Source organism: Centroberyx gerrardi, chromosome 4 (genome assembly GCF_048128805.1).
Source record: "Centroberyx gerrardi isolate f3 chromosome 4, fCenGer3.hap1.cur.20231027, whole genome shotgun sequence".
NCBI lineage: Eukaryota > Metazoa > Chordata > Actinopteri > Beryciformes > Berycidae > Centroberyx > Centroberyx gerrardi.
The window spans coordinates 34,892,420-34,908,970 of record NC_136000.1 but is presented as its reverse complement, the minus strand read 5'-3'; the positions used below and the strand labels follow the sequence as shown (position 1 = coordinate 34,908,970).

At 41.2% G+C, this 16,551-nt stretch overlaps 1 protein-coding gene across 2 annotated transcripts in view; it reads left to right on the top strand.

The window, feature by feature from the left end:
* Positions 1–15,865, top strand: part of LOC139919958 (paired box protein Pax-6-like) — a 58,700-nt gene extending 42,835 nt beyond the window's left edge. For both annotated transcript variants that reach the window (XM_078282976.1, XM_078282975.1), the window contains exons 6-10: positions 12,143–12,225; positions 12,578–12,728; positions 13,943–14,052; positions 15,218–15,359; positions 15,780–15,865. In XM_078282976.1, coding sequence (XP_078139102.1) covers positions 12,143–12,225; positions 12,578–12,728; positions 13,943–14,052; positions 15,218–15,359; positions 15,780–15,865 — 572 coding nt within the window. The remainder of the gene's footprint in view (positions 1–12,142; positions 12,226–12,577; positions 12,729–13,942; positions 14,053–15,217; positions 15,360–15,779) is intronic.
* The last annotated feature ends 686 nt before the right edge of the window (positions 15,866–16,551 follow it).

Below are 16,551 nucleotides of genomic sequence, written 5' to 3'. Positions count from 1 at the left end.
TAGAAAAGGTGCATACAGATAGTGAGAGGGGTAGAGAGTTATGGCTGCCCCCAGATATCCCACCCATTGGGGCAATAGACTATCAAATAGATGTCAGCCCACCAAAGTGGACTAAGGTGCAAAATTTGGTGAGGCATGCAAGGGCTTTGATGCAAGGGCTTCTTCAGCCCCAGGACCTAATAGTGTCCCTTACCGAGTATAAGTGCACCAGATATTGAGATATCTATGGAAGCTAATGAAGCTAGCATAGAAAAAGCAGTTTATTCCTAGCAGGAGGGATTCTAATTTCCAAAGAAAAAAACTCTCATATAAATCAGTTTTGGCCTTATTCACCTCCTTAACGTAGAATGGAAGATTTTCTTTAGTGTGGTGGGGCAGAGGCTGTCAAATTAGTCAAAAAGAATGGATTAATTGACAAAACCGTCCAAAAAGCTGGAATACCAGATTTGGCACCAGATTCAGTCAGTACTTCAGTCAGCACTTATGCATTTGGCTCTTCAGCACATAATCTATTGTGGGAGGCTTTCTTTAGGGTCCCAAGTAACATTTAGAATCTAGTTAGAGCTAGGGTGACCACATTTTCAAACCCCCAAACCGGGACCCTTAAGTGTACCGCACGTTCATGCACGCGCACATGTATGCGCTTATGCACGCACCATAGGCGTTTTCATCAGGATGGGGGACAATTATTTCAGCGCTTAGCACACCTAGTGACTGCACCTTTCAACACCATGGACAACGCCTCAGCAAATTAAAAATTATCTCAAAAAATCCACCAAAACATAGTTTATTTTAAAACTGTATAATAACACTATTAAACACAAAACACAAGGATTGCACTGATGTAATATACCATATTTTTTGATTGTCAGATACCTTTCAGCTCTGGTTGTGTTTCACCAGATGGTAGGCAAAGGTCCCCTCCTGAGCTGCCAGTTTCAGATCACTGTCACTGGCGTTTGCCCCGCTGAAGTAGGTCACAACGGTGCTACTACTAGCTTGTAGCCACCGCTTATGTTTGGCCGTCTTACTATGATCTTTTATGTCGGCATTTCCACCGTGCGCGACCGAAAATGTACTCTTGCAGTGTGTGCAGAACGCAGCATTTAGATTCTGTCAGACAGAGCCACAAGCGTCATAGGCTAGCAACAGCCTTGACAACGACACATTATGATTGATTGACACACATACAGACAAATCAGTGTTGAATTCAGACACGTGGTGCATTGTTTATGTTTTTTGATTGGGTTAGGTAATAATGAGCGGGACAGAACATGATAAACATCTATGTAAGCGCTGAAAACAAGTATAATACTATTATTATTATTTTAATTGTGGTGAAAACCGGGACAATTTAGTAGTGAATGTTGAAAACAGGGACATTTTAGTGTTTTACAGATATTTGTCGGGACTCGGGACACCCATCTTGAAACCGGAACAATCCCGGACAAACCGGGACGTCTGGTCACCGTAGTGAGAGCATACTTGCAAGATATTCAGATGTGTTTCAAAACAACAGCGTTTACTACAGCCTGGCAGCATCTTGAGACAGGAATTATGTCAGGGTGCAACATTTCCCTCTTAGCTTTTACCATGGCAATGGAGGTAATCATTAGTGGGTTGTAGAGGGGGAAAGGCAGCAGGGAGGGCTGCGCCTCCCACCCATTAGGGCATATATGGATGATATGACTTCCATAACAACTACAGCTCCTTGGATGAAAAGGTTGCTGAATAAATTGAATGTTAACCTAAACTGGGCTAGGGTTAAACCAAGTAAATCAAGGATTATATCCATTGTTAAGGACTGCTTCAGACAGGATGTGAAATGGCCATGGAATGGCACCAAAGCATAGCCTGCTTCCTCTCGGCATCCATGTTAATGGGTCAGACTCTGCTAGCAGCTCAGGATCTGCAGCAATAGTTTTGCCATCTTGTCTATTTTCTTGGTGCCCCGTGCGTGTTTCACAGGAAAACTCAATGAAAACACACTGTAGATGGTCATATCTGCATGTGCACTTATGCAACACATTGTAAGATGACGATCTATCTGCTTTTGAATTATCACTTGTCTTTTGAAAATTGGGTCTGTTATTGAATTGCCACAAAATTAACAGATACATGTTTAGGTTTTTTTTATTTGTAGGCTACTTGCCCGTTCCATAGGCTTTCCTAATGATTGCCTGATCACAAGTCAGGACTCTGGCTGAGAAAAATATGCTTTGGTACGCCAGAGTCTGGGAAGAAAGGGAGAAAGTTTGCCTGATATTCAGACTGAATGGCCATTTCGTTTCCACTCCATTATTTAGTCTGACATTGCTTCCATGTTAGCCGTTTTCTGTGTGTGTGTGGGGGGGGGGGGGGTGTTGATTTTCCCCGAACCAATCACTAGTGACTGACCTCCGGCTTGACCAAATCGAGATGTCAGCATTGTGTCTACAAGGATAACAGTAAAAAAGATGAGGCTTTGGTGACTATTGGAGCACAAGTAAGTAGCCTACAGGCTGTTTCCAAGGGGTGTTTCTCCTCCTGTAGTGCAAGAGAGCTGCTGACCAGCGTGGAGAAATGCACTTCTGGTGTGAACAGCCCAGCTACGACTCACACTCGAAATCATGCTACGCATCCGGTCTGAACCAGGCGTAAGGGGAAGCAGGCAGGCAAATGATTTTACATAGCTATACCAACAGTTCAAGAGAAACCTGTGAAAAGCCTAGGAAGGTGGCATGATACAAATCTGAATGACAGGGAGCAGGAGCGGGGGGGGGGGGGGGGCTTAGGCCTGGGAATAGGGCAACCTTTATGGAGTAAGGCAACTTCATCAGAGAAGAGAAAAATGGTTGTAGATCAAATACATTGACAGGAGAAGGTCAGCCAAGGCAGTGTCTCAGGCAAAGCAGGGCCAGCGGATGAATTGGGAGAGTGTAGAGAGGAAGAAACTCAGCTGGAGAGAATATGGGAGATGGAGGCAAACCGCATTAGATTCATCATAGGTGCTACTTATGTGTTATCTTCTCCCCAAAATCTTAGCCAATGGCTAGGTGAGGATGCTGCCTGTCCATTGTGTTCAGGCATAGCTACGCTTAGGCATACTCTGTCAAGTTGTAAAACAAGTTTGTCTCAGGGAAGATACACCTGGAAACACACAACTGTCACAACCCGGCTCAAGGAAAGGGCAAAAAGGGAGTCCACACATAGTTTAAGTACTAAAGGTTTATTTTAAACCCATTAAATAAAACTATATAATATCAAAAGGTACTATGAAGTGAGGAAATCAGTAACATCTGCAGAGTATGGAGTGCTTAGGTGCCTAGCAGTAGCAATTGAGAGTAAACTGTTAGAGATATATTCAATGACTGATAGGAAAGAGGGTATTAAGATTAAGTTTGTCAGTGAGGGAGAAAGATCACGAGGGAAGCTATTTTAGGCAGGCATGTTGTAGGGCAGCTACGAAAACCAAACCCCTTAATTTTATGCATGAAATGTCCTTAATTTCTCCATTACATTTAATTATCCATTAAAAACAGCATAGCTTTAAAAAAGTACGGTTAGTATCATGGGTTTATAAGGGATTTATTCGTGGGTTGATTCACAGAAACACTAGCAATAAAGGAATTTTTCTTGCCTTTTATTAATGGGTTATTAATAAAAGTTCCTGTCTCCTGAATTTTTCCCTGAAGTAAGGAGTCAAGATTAAATGGGTGTTTAAGGAGGTTTCGATGGGATCTCCTCCATTAATAACTCCCTTAATTAATTTTAAGGGGATTTTGCATGAATTAAGTAGTGTAAATTAATTACAATGTAAGGTTACTGGTTCGTAGAGAGGGGTGGGGCGAGATTGGCAAATAGCTATGGATTTACGGAAACAGTAATCCCCAAGGAAATAGTCAGTAGCCGCGATTACATGAGCCATATTTTTTCATTCTGAATGAAATCATTCCGATTGAAGATTCCCCCTTAAGAGTTTATATGAGCACTAAATAAAAGGATTGCATGGTCTGCGTTTATATGCTCCACAGTATGTAATTAGAATCATTTCTGACGCGCAAAATAGCATGGGTTTACGTTCTTAAAAGTTTGACCTGCGTCAGGCACTTGGCACCATTATGGCTTTACTGCTGTTCTGATAAAGCAACAGTTTTATCAGAACATACGACTCCAAAAGTGTCAGCAACAGACTTTTTTGTTTTGCACCTGCAAAACAACGTTATTCTCAGAATTCTGATTCTGCCTAATCCTGGCCCTAATCAATTCAATGCAAGATGCTTTATTGGCATGAAATACGAAAGTACTTATTGCCAAAGCAAAGTCAACAAATTCAAATTCAAATAACAGTAATCAAACTTAAATATACAATTGATATGTCAAGAAATATACAACAATTAAATAACAGTCAATCAATTTCTATAAATATTTGACAGTGTCAGTGTCTCTCCTGTCTGAGACAGTGACAGGCTGAGACATAATTGGCTGCAGTAGTGGCAAACTCCTTTTTCTCTCCTAGAATGTATTGGAGTTTTTCATTAGTTGGGAGGTTTTCAAAATATGTGCATATTGTTTTGAATTTGGGGAGGTAAAGATCTCTGATTCCTGCATAATTTGCACAGTGCAAGAGGAAGTGCAGCTCTGTCTCCACCTCTGCCTGTGAGCAGAGTGAACACAGCCACTGCTCTCTGGGTTGCCAGGTCTGCCGGTGTCGGCCTGTTTCTACAGCCAGGCTGTGTTCACTGAGTCTGTATATGGTCAAGGTTTATCTCAGTTTAGGGTCAGTCACACTGGTCAGGTAATCTGCCAATGTGTACTGTCTGTTTAGGGCCTAATATTCTTGTTCCGCAGTGATCGGAATGAGCGTTTACATGACGAAATTTTATCCATCGAACAGATTATGAAAGGGTTATACCACCCCTCTCAAACGGAATGAAATTTAATTCAGAATGGGACAGTTTGTTCTTGAGGTGGTTATATAGCCATGAGAGCTAGTGAGTGGTTGTGGATGAGGAGGAAATATGTTAACTGGGGCGCAAAGTAGTTTAGGTACAGGGCTTGAAATTAACACCCGCCAACCCGCCAAATGCGGGTAAAGATTTACTGTGGCGGGTAACATTGTAAAGTTACTAGCCAATTTGGCTGGTGATGAACGAAGCTCTAAATATCACTGCTTCTATTTGAAGCAGGCTGTGTGGTAGAATTGATTGCGTGAGACCGCAAGTATACAAAGCAGTGTTGCCAACTTGGCGACTTTTCAGACCCCCCTGGCGACTTTATTTCTCAAAAGCGACTAGCGACAAATCTGGCGAGTTTTTCTGACCGTGGGAAGCAGTGTTGAAGTGTTGAATCCCAAAGCATTTGGCAATAAATTGGTATGGCTGATGCCGGTTTTCTCTACTTGCTTGTCTAATCCAGAGAGGTCTGATGATCACAGCGCTTCCCACACACAGCGTAGCTCCCTCCCTCCGCTGAGAGCAGGGACTGTAGGATAGGGTCCACTTGTAATTTCTACCAGCGTACGCCGAAACTGGCCAGGGTGGGCGGAGTCAGCACTTACATTAAAACGGGCTGCGCCGTGCATAACAAGTGCAGCATTATATATTGATATGCAAATTAATTATGACGTCATCTGGCGACTTCTAGTGACTTTCTGAGCAGCCAATAACTACTTTTGTTGGAAAAGAGTTGGCAACACTGAGGATAAAAATGAAAACAAAGGAGGGGAGAAGGCGAAAATGAGGACATTTAATGCCAAATGGCGATCGGTTGTGAGTGTCAAAGACCACGAAAACTGCAAAGAGCCACCTCCAGAGCTTAACAATCAAGCAGGCCAAGACAGGTGCTTTGGAGGACAGTGTCGCCGTTAAGAGCCACGTATCGATGAAATCCACACAATTTGAAATCAACGCAATTTATGAATATCAGTGAAATACTGTAATTTATAGATTTATTATGCTATATCTTTTATTTTTACTAATACTTGCTTAAATTAACCCAGTGGCACTCATAATCTGGTTTATTTCAAGAAAAACATTTTGGCTAGTGGAAATTCTGATTGGCTGGTAACTTTAAAATCTAGTAGCCATATTGGCTGGTGATCAAAAAAGTTAATTTCAAGCCCTGCTTAGGTAGATACCCTAACTGGGTTAGTGTTGTGTTAGTATTGTCTGGTAATACAACTTAGAGCCCGCATAAACAGGCCTAAGTGTTTAGAAGAAATACTGAGGTAGACTTGTGTTAGCTCTAGCCTTGTAGCATTCCTGTACGGTAGCGTATGCTTGGTTAGAACTTGTTTGCACATTGGTAGTAGCCTAATACTTATTGCCCGGGCAAATGGGGCCTCTGTAATTGAGACTGTGACTTAATTAGATCAACAACTAGGGTGGCTGGACAACTGAGCGGGCCATGACATTCAGATGACGCTGCTAGTCAAGCCAGCAGGGCCAGCCAGACTTAGCCTAAGCAGATACAGTGTGGCCATGCAGACTGCTGAGTTGGTAGTGTAGAGTGTAACTTTTATATTGTGTGACTTTGTAGGGTGCAGATGTAGTGTGTAACTTGGTGTTGAGGAATAGAAAGGAATTTCATTTCAATGTTTATTTGAATAGGGACAGATACATAGACATAAAACATTTTAACAAAAATAGTCTGATGTCACATATCATAACATTTATAGTCTAAGATAATTTGCAATATTTGTCCCTAGATGGGCTTTTGTTCAAAGCTTTTTGTTAAAAAACAGATATAGAATACAACAAATATTTAATACACACAAAAGGATGTTGACAACATAAGAAAGATGGTACCACAGATGGTATTTACAGATATTAGAAATATAAAAAAGAGAGAGAGAGGTAACCTGGTGTAAGAAAAGGAAACAAGGAAAGAGAGAGAGGGAGAGGGAGAGAAAGACAAGGTCACCCATGACTGCATGGCTCTTCAGAAAATGTTTCAATCTGTATTTAAAGTGATCCCAATTATGATCATTTTTGAGATGTGTGGGTAATGAATTCCATATATTAACCCCCTGTACGGAGAAAGCTGTTTGTCCAAAGGAGGTTTTGCGATAAGGCACTTTGCAATTCCCCACAGCAGCACCCATAGTGGTTGTGCCAGAGACCCAAAGAGATTTCACCATATCACAGAGAATCTGAGGAGCCTGATTATGTATACATTTATGAATACGTTTTTTGTTAGCATTTAATGAAATTATCTAAACTTAAAATGTTTTATTTCTGTATGACATGGCAATGGTGAAACCTAATTGGCTTCCTGTCAAGAATTTTTATTGCACGATTGTATATCATCTTAAGAGGTTTGATTACAGTAGGGTTTGCTTGAGACCATGAAGTTACACAATAACTTAAGCGTGAGAACGTCATTGAGTGCATATAGATATTTGCAGCATGAAATGGTAGACAGATCATGCTGCTGCTCTCACACTTATATTGATGGCAGTGTGTATTGTGTGTGGCAGAACTTAAAACATGATAAGCAATAATAATTTCAAAGTGCACAGTGAAACCAAAAACTTAAAAGCAATGAAAAGAGCAGCACAGCACAAAACAACAAATAGCAGCCTAGACAACACAGTGCAATAGAGTGCAACAATTTCACCATGTCATCAAATATGTTGCCTATGTAAATTCAGCAATTTTGTGCATTCATAATCTGCATTGGTTTGTTGAATATGACTGCTGCAAGTGTATGTATGAGATTCCAAAAAACTATGACCCAGAGCGTCCAAAGTATTGGAGCACTTTCACGGTTCACGGTTCACGGTTCACGGTTCACGGTGCAAACTTGCAACGGCACATCACAGGAGTGGCTGCTGTGCATAAACAGTCTACCGTCATACAGTATGTCTTGTAGTTTGTCAATGTTTAGTCTACTGTCACACAGTACAAATTGTTGTGTGCTAATGTTTAGTTCTACATCTTGTAGTGTGTTAATGTTTAGTGTACTGTCAGAGTGCACCTTGTAGTGTGTCAATGTTTAGTCTACTGTCATACAATACATCCTGTAGTGTTAATGATTAGTCTGCTGTCATACAGTACATCTTGTAGCTGATGTGTGGTGAGCGTTCTGGCGCAAACTGGCTGCCGTGCATCACCCAGGTGGGTGCTACACAACCCAGACCATTTACCAAAAAACTGATTGTTACCATTGTGCTTATTGATAATATTGATGTTGGCCAGGCATGAAATTGATTACATTTATTTCAGATGTAATATGGTTTTGTGTTGTGTTTTTTATTTCAGTCTGAATGGACTCCAAATGGACTATCCCGATGTCCATCAATTATCGCCTGGTGTCCAGCCTCATGAATCGCAGTCTTTAGCATATTTTGAATTTGCATGGCGATTCATAAGGGTCTTAGTTTAGTTTAGTTTATTTGACAATTGATTAAAATACATTGTACACTTTTTTTTAAAAATCATCAAGGAATACACAAAAAGTTGCAGACTTATTTCCATTGTGGTCCTTGCTCTTAGACGTAGAGTACACATAGGGACATACAGCACACACACAGTAGTCTAAAATCCTTACAATACTGTTACAATCTTGACATAGCAGCTTAAAAATATAGAAGTACACATTATTGCAACGTCCCTTCCTCTGACCTGTCCCCTTACTCTAGGACCTTTTCCAGGAGCCACCTTTTAACTTTAGCTTTACAGTTGCTTAGGTTTAGAGCCTCTTTGATGGCCAATGGCTGCGTATTCTATTCACGAGGCCCTAGGAATGCAAATGAACATTGGCCAATATTTGCTCTGCACCTGACTGGAAGCAGATTGACTAGGCTAGCTTTGGTTCTGTGGCTGTGGGCTTCTCCTACTCTAGGGAAATAGTTGGTGAGGTAATTGGGGGCCCTATCATTAACTATCCTGTGAACCATTGACAGTCTAAGTTGTGTCACCCTGGCCTCTACAGGTAGCCAGTTGAGTTCCTGTAGTTGACTCCTCCCTACATGATCTTGAGGACCCATGTTCATTACCACCCTAACCAGTTTGGTCTGAGATATCTGTAGCTTTTTCTTAAGTGCCTCTGTCAACCCACCATACCATAATCAAAGTGTGGCTGAACTTGGCTGTTTTGCCAGAAGCCTTAGGCTGTCTCTGTCAAGGAGATTGGCCTTTCTGGACAAACATTTGGTTCTGACATTTACTTTTCCCAGTACTTGTAAAGCCATTTCCTCACCTCCCAAGACTGTCATCCAGCATACAGCCCAGGTATTTTATAGCTTTTTTTTGTCTCTATGACCTTGGAGCCTAACTCTACCCTGAGCCCAGGGGCCTTCTTAAACCTGGGTTTGGATCCAAACAGGATGGATTCGGTTTTGCCCAGGTGCAGAGAGACAGCCAAATGCTGACCTTGGAGAGCTCCTCTCCTAGCCTCCTTTGAAGTGTGCTCAGGTCTTTATGAGAGATGAGCAGGGCTGAATCATCAGCATATAAAAACAGTTTGCAGGAGCATGTATCTCTCATATCATTGATGTACAATAAGAACAACAAGGGCCCCACAGGGGGCAATAGGGGTCATGCGCAACTGATTTAAACATTCTGTTAAAACAGATTTAGTCATTTCCGGTTCAGTTCCACTTTACCGAAAGCTCACTGTTGTGCCAGCTACGTGTGGATATGCCGTTGTTTTAATCACAGTGTCAAAGATGAGCATTTCTGATGTATATCGTAGATGCAGGTTGACCTCCAAGACTCCCACGACCAAACTGGATGAAGGGTTTATGCACTTCTTCATACATCTGCGACTGTGAGGGTAGCTGTCTACTAGCTAGCTGGCTAGCTATCTAGCTGTTTTGGCCTTTAGGCTCATTTTTGTTTTCCTTGATCTGAACCAGTACTCCTTTTTCGCAACTTTGATTGTTCTCTGAGCTTCGTTTCGCCATGTTTTGTAGCTATCAACATCGACTTGCTCCCTTGATATCTTACATTTATGCAATGCCTCCTCTCTTTGCTTCATAGCTTCTAGGATCTCTTGATTAAACCATGGGCTTGTTCTCTGCTTTAGCCTGACCTGCTTAAAAGAATAGTTCACCCAAAATTCAGTCATTATCTACTCATCATGCTCCAAAACAACTGAAGTTGCTGGAGACCTGTCTTCAGAGTTAAAAAAATAACAGAAAATAACCATAAAATGACTCCATGCAGCTCTTCCAGGATAATCCAAGTCTCCTGAAGCCAACAGATCCCAAAGTGACTTGAAAAGATCAACATTTACACCATTATTTAGCTGAAATTGCCACTCTAGCTGTTGATTTCAAAATATGTCACGTTTGCGTGCACCCCAGCCTTGATAGGTAAGACTAGGTCGAATTAGCAGAAACAAGACTTCCGGTTTGGCCATTTAGCCTTCAAAATAAAAGCGCAAGAGTTAAAAATAGGTAGAAATACTGTTTTAAACCAATTATTTTGTATTTAATCGTCAAATTCAGAAAGTGAGCATAATTACATAATTGGTGGGGGGGTCTGGCGGTCCTCCCCCAGACAAATTTCCTGCATTTCTACACTACCTAACCTCTTGGATTAAGTCAAGAAACAGCAACCCTGTATAATTTTAACTGTCGAGCCAGGGAAATGACCGTCAAGCAACTGTGTTCGTTGGTAGGTGACGTCCGGTCTAGGTCACGGGCCACGGCCAAACTCAAAGCCCCTCCTATATGGGAAGCCACCACGTTCCACGCTTCGTGAATCTAATCTAAGCAAAGAATCTCTGTCTGTCTGTCTGTGAGTGAGTGTGTGTGTCCTTCGCATATCTCGAGAACTGTTCGTCCGATCTACTTCACACTTGGCGGGTGTATTGCTGGGGACCCAAGGACGTGCAGTGTCAGATTTGGTGCAATTTGGACACGCAACATGTTCAATATTAATAAACTTTGAATAAACAAGCGAACAGTGCTCTGTGCAGCAGCGGGGTGGGGCGGGGCGAACAGCGCTCTGTGCAGCAGCGGGGCGAACGGGCAATGCACTAGTTTTATGAATGGAAGTGTGAATGGAGGTGAGATGCCTTCCCCTGCAAAACTTATTTCATTGCAGTTATACTCTACCCGGTATTTGCGTCACAAAACTATATTGTTACGTATCCTTGCGCATTTTTAAGTGGGTATACGGAAATCCTGGAGCTTTCTTAGTGGGTATACGGCGTATACCTGCGTATCACATAGACTACACCACTGTGTCCCAGGCCTCATCAACAGAGTGATTTTGCAGCACAGCGGTCCAATTCATCCTGCCCAACTGCTCCCTAAAGGACTCAACACAATAACTCTTAAGTGATCTGATCCTTATAGTTGTATGACTTGAAAATGTTTCTCTGTGCACCTTCCTAGTACAAAATGTCATGAAATGGTCACTAATCCCATAAGGAATTACCCCATGCTGGGAAATGTTGGCTTTATCTGACACCATAATGAGATCAATAGTAGTTTGGGACATTTGGCTTACTCGGGTGGGTTCACTAATCAGCTGAGTCAAGTCAAATAATTTGCTAAACCTGGTGAAAGCTCCATATGTTGGGCAATTAATTTGGAAACATCAGTATTAAAATCACCCAGTAGAATACATTGGTTTTTTGTTATACCGTTGCAACTAGCCAATACATTTTCAAGGCTTTCATAAATTTTTGCCAAGGCAGTCTATAACACACTCCCATTAGCAAAGGACACAAGCCTATTCACCGATTGGATGATCGATGTAGGCGGGACAAACCTACTTATGACGAGCGTTACAGAGCATGACAACAACTATGCTGTTATGACAACAAAATGGCAGCGCCGGTGTTCTGGCAAAGGTATTGGATGATAGCAAGCTAGATTTAGCAATTTCGTCAGGCCGATGAATTAAAGCAGGAACAATCAGCATGTTTAAAAGCTGGTAAGTGAACACTGCCATGATTGTTGTTACCTGGTCAAAGATTTTGATAACTGACAACTAACACCAACCAATTGGTGGGGTGAGATGTTACGTCACCGAATCGGTCGTGGATAGGCTTGTGTCCAGACCCTTCTGAATTGCCATGCAAATTCAAGACGTGTTAAAGGCTGCGATTCATGGGGGCTGGACACCAGGCAACATCAATTAGATTCAACTAACTGTTAGATTAACTAACATTATGATGTAATGATGCAATGTTTTTGTTTCAGAATTTGAAAGGACTCACTATCCAGATGTGTTTGCCCGAGAACGCCTTGCTGCCAAAATAGACCTACCAGAAGCACGAATACAGGTAGTCTAATTTATAGGCTTACACGTGTGTGTGTGTGTGTGTGTGTGTGTGTGTGTGTGTGTGTGTGTGTGTGTGTGTGTGTGTGTGACTTTTAGCTGTTGATTGGGTTGGGGTAGGCTATTTCCAGAATTCAACAAAGGTAGGAAAGGTAGGATGGATCATTTCATTCCCTAGATTTATTTTATTTTCAAAATGGTGTCACAATCATTGGTATTTGCTCAAGTGAGTTTGCTTTTAGTAGAATTCTATATTCACTATTGCCTCTTTGGTTAGTACCTTGTGTATGATCAGAGTTTTACCTTAAGTAAAACCTTTTCTTTCTTTTTCTTTCTTTTTTTTTTGGTGTGTATAGGTTTGGTTTTCCAACAGACGAGCAAAGTGGAGGAGAGAGGAGAAGTTGAGAAATCAACGTCGCCAGGCTTCCAACTCCTCCAACCATATTCCCATCAGTAGCAGCTTCAGCACCAGTGTTTACCAACCTCTACCACAACCCACTACACCAGGTAATAATGACACCACAACAAATGTGACTGCTTCTTATAATATTATAATAAGCATAAATATAGCTGCAAGCTGCAAATGTTGGGGTCCAAGCTCAAAGAGGAAACGGAATCAAACACATTGTATAGTTTCCTACCAGTGGTCTGGTCCTGTTTTCAAAATAAAACTTCTCATACTCTCATAACTGGCAGGCTCATACTGCCACCTAATGTAGAGGTGGTATTATGTGAATAATGCAGCCTGTGATTAAAAGCTTCACAAATAACAATAGAACTCCCCATTATATAGCTCCCCATTAATCAATTTCATCATGGCTTTACAAGCATCATCTTTAGACTATTAATAACATTATAAATGACTTTAATGAAGACTGATCAAACTATGTTGAACATTTGACAGTGTCAGTTCATTGGACCATTTACAGCCTGACCCCAGCCCTCCGAAGCGCCTGTGTTAACATTTGTTATTCCTCAGAATCATTTGTTTGTTTCCGCATGTAACCATGCCTACTTTGTTAGAATTTTTTGGCGCGCCGTAGGTCCGGTCGTCTCCTAGCCGAAGGGGACAGTGCAATCACTGGGATGTTCTGGTATTTTGATTGGATTATGCAGTTTGTGGGCAGGTTCTTGGATGATGGCATGATCAGGAAGCAGAGGAAGCAATGGCGGATGAAAATATAAACATTGATCTTGCGACTGAAGCAGTTATCAACTGAAACTGAATACAGCTATAACTGCACTAAAACCTGAGGAATATACACGTTTAAAAGCATTTGTTCATTATTTAGTGTCTTGACAATGGGCTTCGATGAAAGCCTAATTGATCAACTAGCCCCTCTAGCACATGAAGAGATGGGTAGCAATAGGCCTATTGTTATGATAATTCTCACAGCGCTTATGGAGGACCAAGTAAAGGAGGTGAGCAAGCTTGGAATAACTGCACTGGAGCTCAGGGTCAGTCGAGAGGACAATATTTTGAATTAACATTGTTCACTCGTGTATTTGTGTAAATGGCCTTAAGGATTATCTGTTAGATATTAAGAGCTGCATGTCCCAAAATGTCTTCCAACTTCCAACTGAATAAATCTGAAATGGTATTTCGGTATCTGTATAGATATTCTGATAGGTTTTTTGATGTGAAATTATGTTGCTTAGGATAGAGGACAAATATCAGAGAACATTATCTTCTCTCGGTTTCTCCTTTCCTCTCTCTCTAGTTTCCTTCTCATCAGGATCTATGTTGGGGAGATCAGATTCAGTTCTGTCCAACAGCTACAGCCTACCAACCATGCCAAGTTTCAGTATGGCAGCCAGCCTGCCTATGCAAGTAAGATACTTAGGGTTATACAGGGTTTTCATTATTATACATTATATATTACATTATTATTGTTATTGTTGTTGTTGTTGTACATTATTACACAATATTATAATGATGTATAATATTAATTGTACATGATTATACATGATTTAATTATTATACATGATACAGTAGGAGAAACAAAGAACTCAGCCAGAGACTGTATACTAAGGGTGCTCACCCTTTAAGATCTGTTTGTTCCCCGACCGAGCATCAAGAACAGCTGGAGTTAGTGTAGATATAGACTACAATGCATATTGAAAAAATTATGAATAAATTGACTTGGTCTTCACACATGTTCAATAATCATTTGATGTGTGCTAGTATCAATTTTAATAAAATACAGTTAATAAAATCTGTTGACGACAGCTACAACTGAAGCTGAAATCTGTACTAACCCTCTGTACTATTAACACAAGCACTAATCCTAACCTATACATAGCATAATTCAGAACCTATAACCTTAACCTAACCTACCTCAACCTAAACCACCCTAACTCAAAGGATGGATTTATACTTAACTGCAAAGTCAATAACGTGTGAATTGAGCAACCACACATTTTTCCAATCACTGCAAAAATGGGTGGATATGAAGACTAGATTGGAAGAATAGATTGATTCTTCTGCCTTGACAGATGAATTGGTAGGCCTGAAAAGATGTGAACTGTTGATGTGACATCTTCAGTTGCTGAAAATATCTGGGCAGGGATGCTTATCATGGTTGAAGACAGTGGGACTTGAACGCTCAACCTTGACAGTGTTTGGGCCTTGCCCTACCTATTGAACTACACAGGGAATAGAACCCCTAAGCTTGGCCTTATTAGTACATAGGATCATACTGGCCAAAAAGAAGTGGTGAGCATTCTTTTTCTTCAGATGAACCACTTCTTTCTTGAGTCTAAATCCCTCTTAACCTTGGGTTGCGTCTCTTTGGCCATAACCCCTTCTGCTGCTTTATGCCGTAAATGGGTCAGGCTATTAATTGATTAATAATTAATGTGCACTGATTGTTAATTTTCAAGTAATTATCTTAATAGGTGCCCAGTCAGACCTTTTATTACTGCATGCTACGTACCAGCCCAATGGTGAATGGGTCATCGGGGTATTAATGGGTAATATTAATTTATATTTTCAGGCCTCAAGTCAGACCTCTTATTCCTGCATGCTCCCCACCAACCCAACAGTAAATGGGAGAAGTTATGAAACATACACCCCCCCACACATGCAACCACACATCAACAGCCAATCAATGACCTCCTCTGCGACAACGTCAACAGGTAAGAAGTTATTAGCTGGCTTACCATGAGATGAGTTTAAACTGGTAAAGCTCCAACTTCCTAGTTTCAGTTCAATGGCCCACAAAGTTGTAATGGTAAACTTGAATTGGGACTTGAGTGACCTTTCAGCTGTACATGCTTAATTTATCCCCCATGATGAAATCTGGCAAGAGACTATGGATCAGCCTTGGTCTGTCCATTTATTATGCACAACATCTTGGATGCCATGATTGGATTTTGATGAAACTTCCGGGAATGGTGTGTCTCATTGCTTCATTCTGCCATTTTTTAAATTGCACTGATTGGCCTAAGGGGGCGCTACAATGCATGTTTACTTGCTTGTCCATGTGTCACACTGTATCTAAGTCATGACTGTTTTGTAAATGCATTCTAATGGTTTCTTTGTGTTCCTTGTGTCAGGTCTGATTTCCCCTGGTGTTTCAGTTCCAGTCCAAGTTCCAGGAAGTGAAGCGGACATGTCACAGTACTGGCCACGCCTACAGTGACATCATTTCTTATGACTATGCCTATAGTGATGTCATTACTACGCTTCCTGCCTGCAGTGATCCACAGTAGTGGTTGCAGCTACAGGAGTGTATGGGTCACCAACCTGTGACTAATCCCTATGTAACTCCCTGAGAAACAACTTGAATGTCACAAGAACTTCTAACTTACTGAAACAGACAGACTGCACAGCCGTAAATAGATAAACAGGGACTTTTAATAAAAAAAATTAAGGTTTTGCGCACCAAGCCTGAATGTCCAGAAAAACTCTTATCACTGGTTGCAAGACAACTTTCAAGCCAAATTCTTGAGACAAGCAGGGCAAAAATATTTTGGACACTTTCCCTGTTTAATTTATTTTAACATTGCAGTAAACTAACAGTAACATTACAAGTTTAAGTTGGATTAGATCAAGGGTCTTTGGGAGTTCTCTCTCCACACCGTCTCCATCAGCTCCAATTCACAATCTGGCTAGTGAGTACACTTGTGCACTAGTCCAGACTAAAAAGCACTTGCCTGAGCTTAGGCAGGTAAAACTAGTGTTGGTTACTGGTACACTGATGAAGTACTGGACACAAGTCAGTGGGCTGGTAAAGCAGAATGGTTATAGGTTACCTTGGCTGCCAACCCTCCCTTATTTTCTGGGAGTCTCCTTTATTTTAGAGTTTGATTTTAACAGAATTGTAAT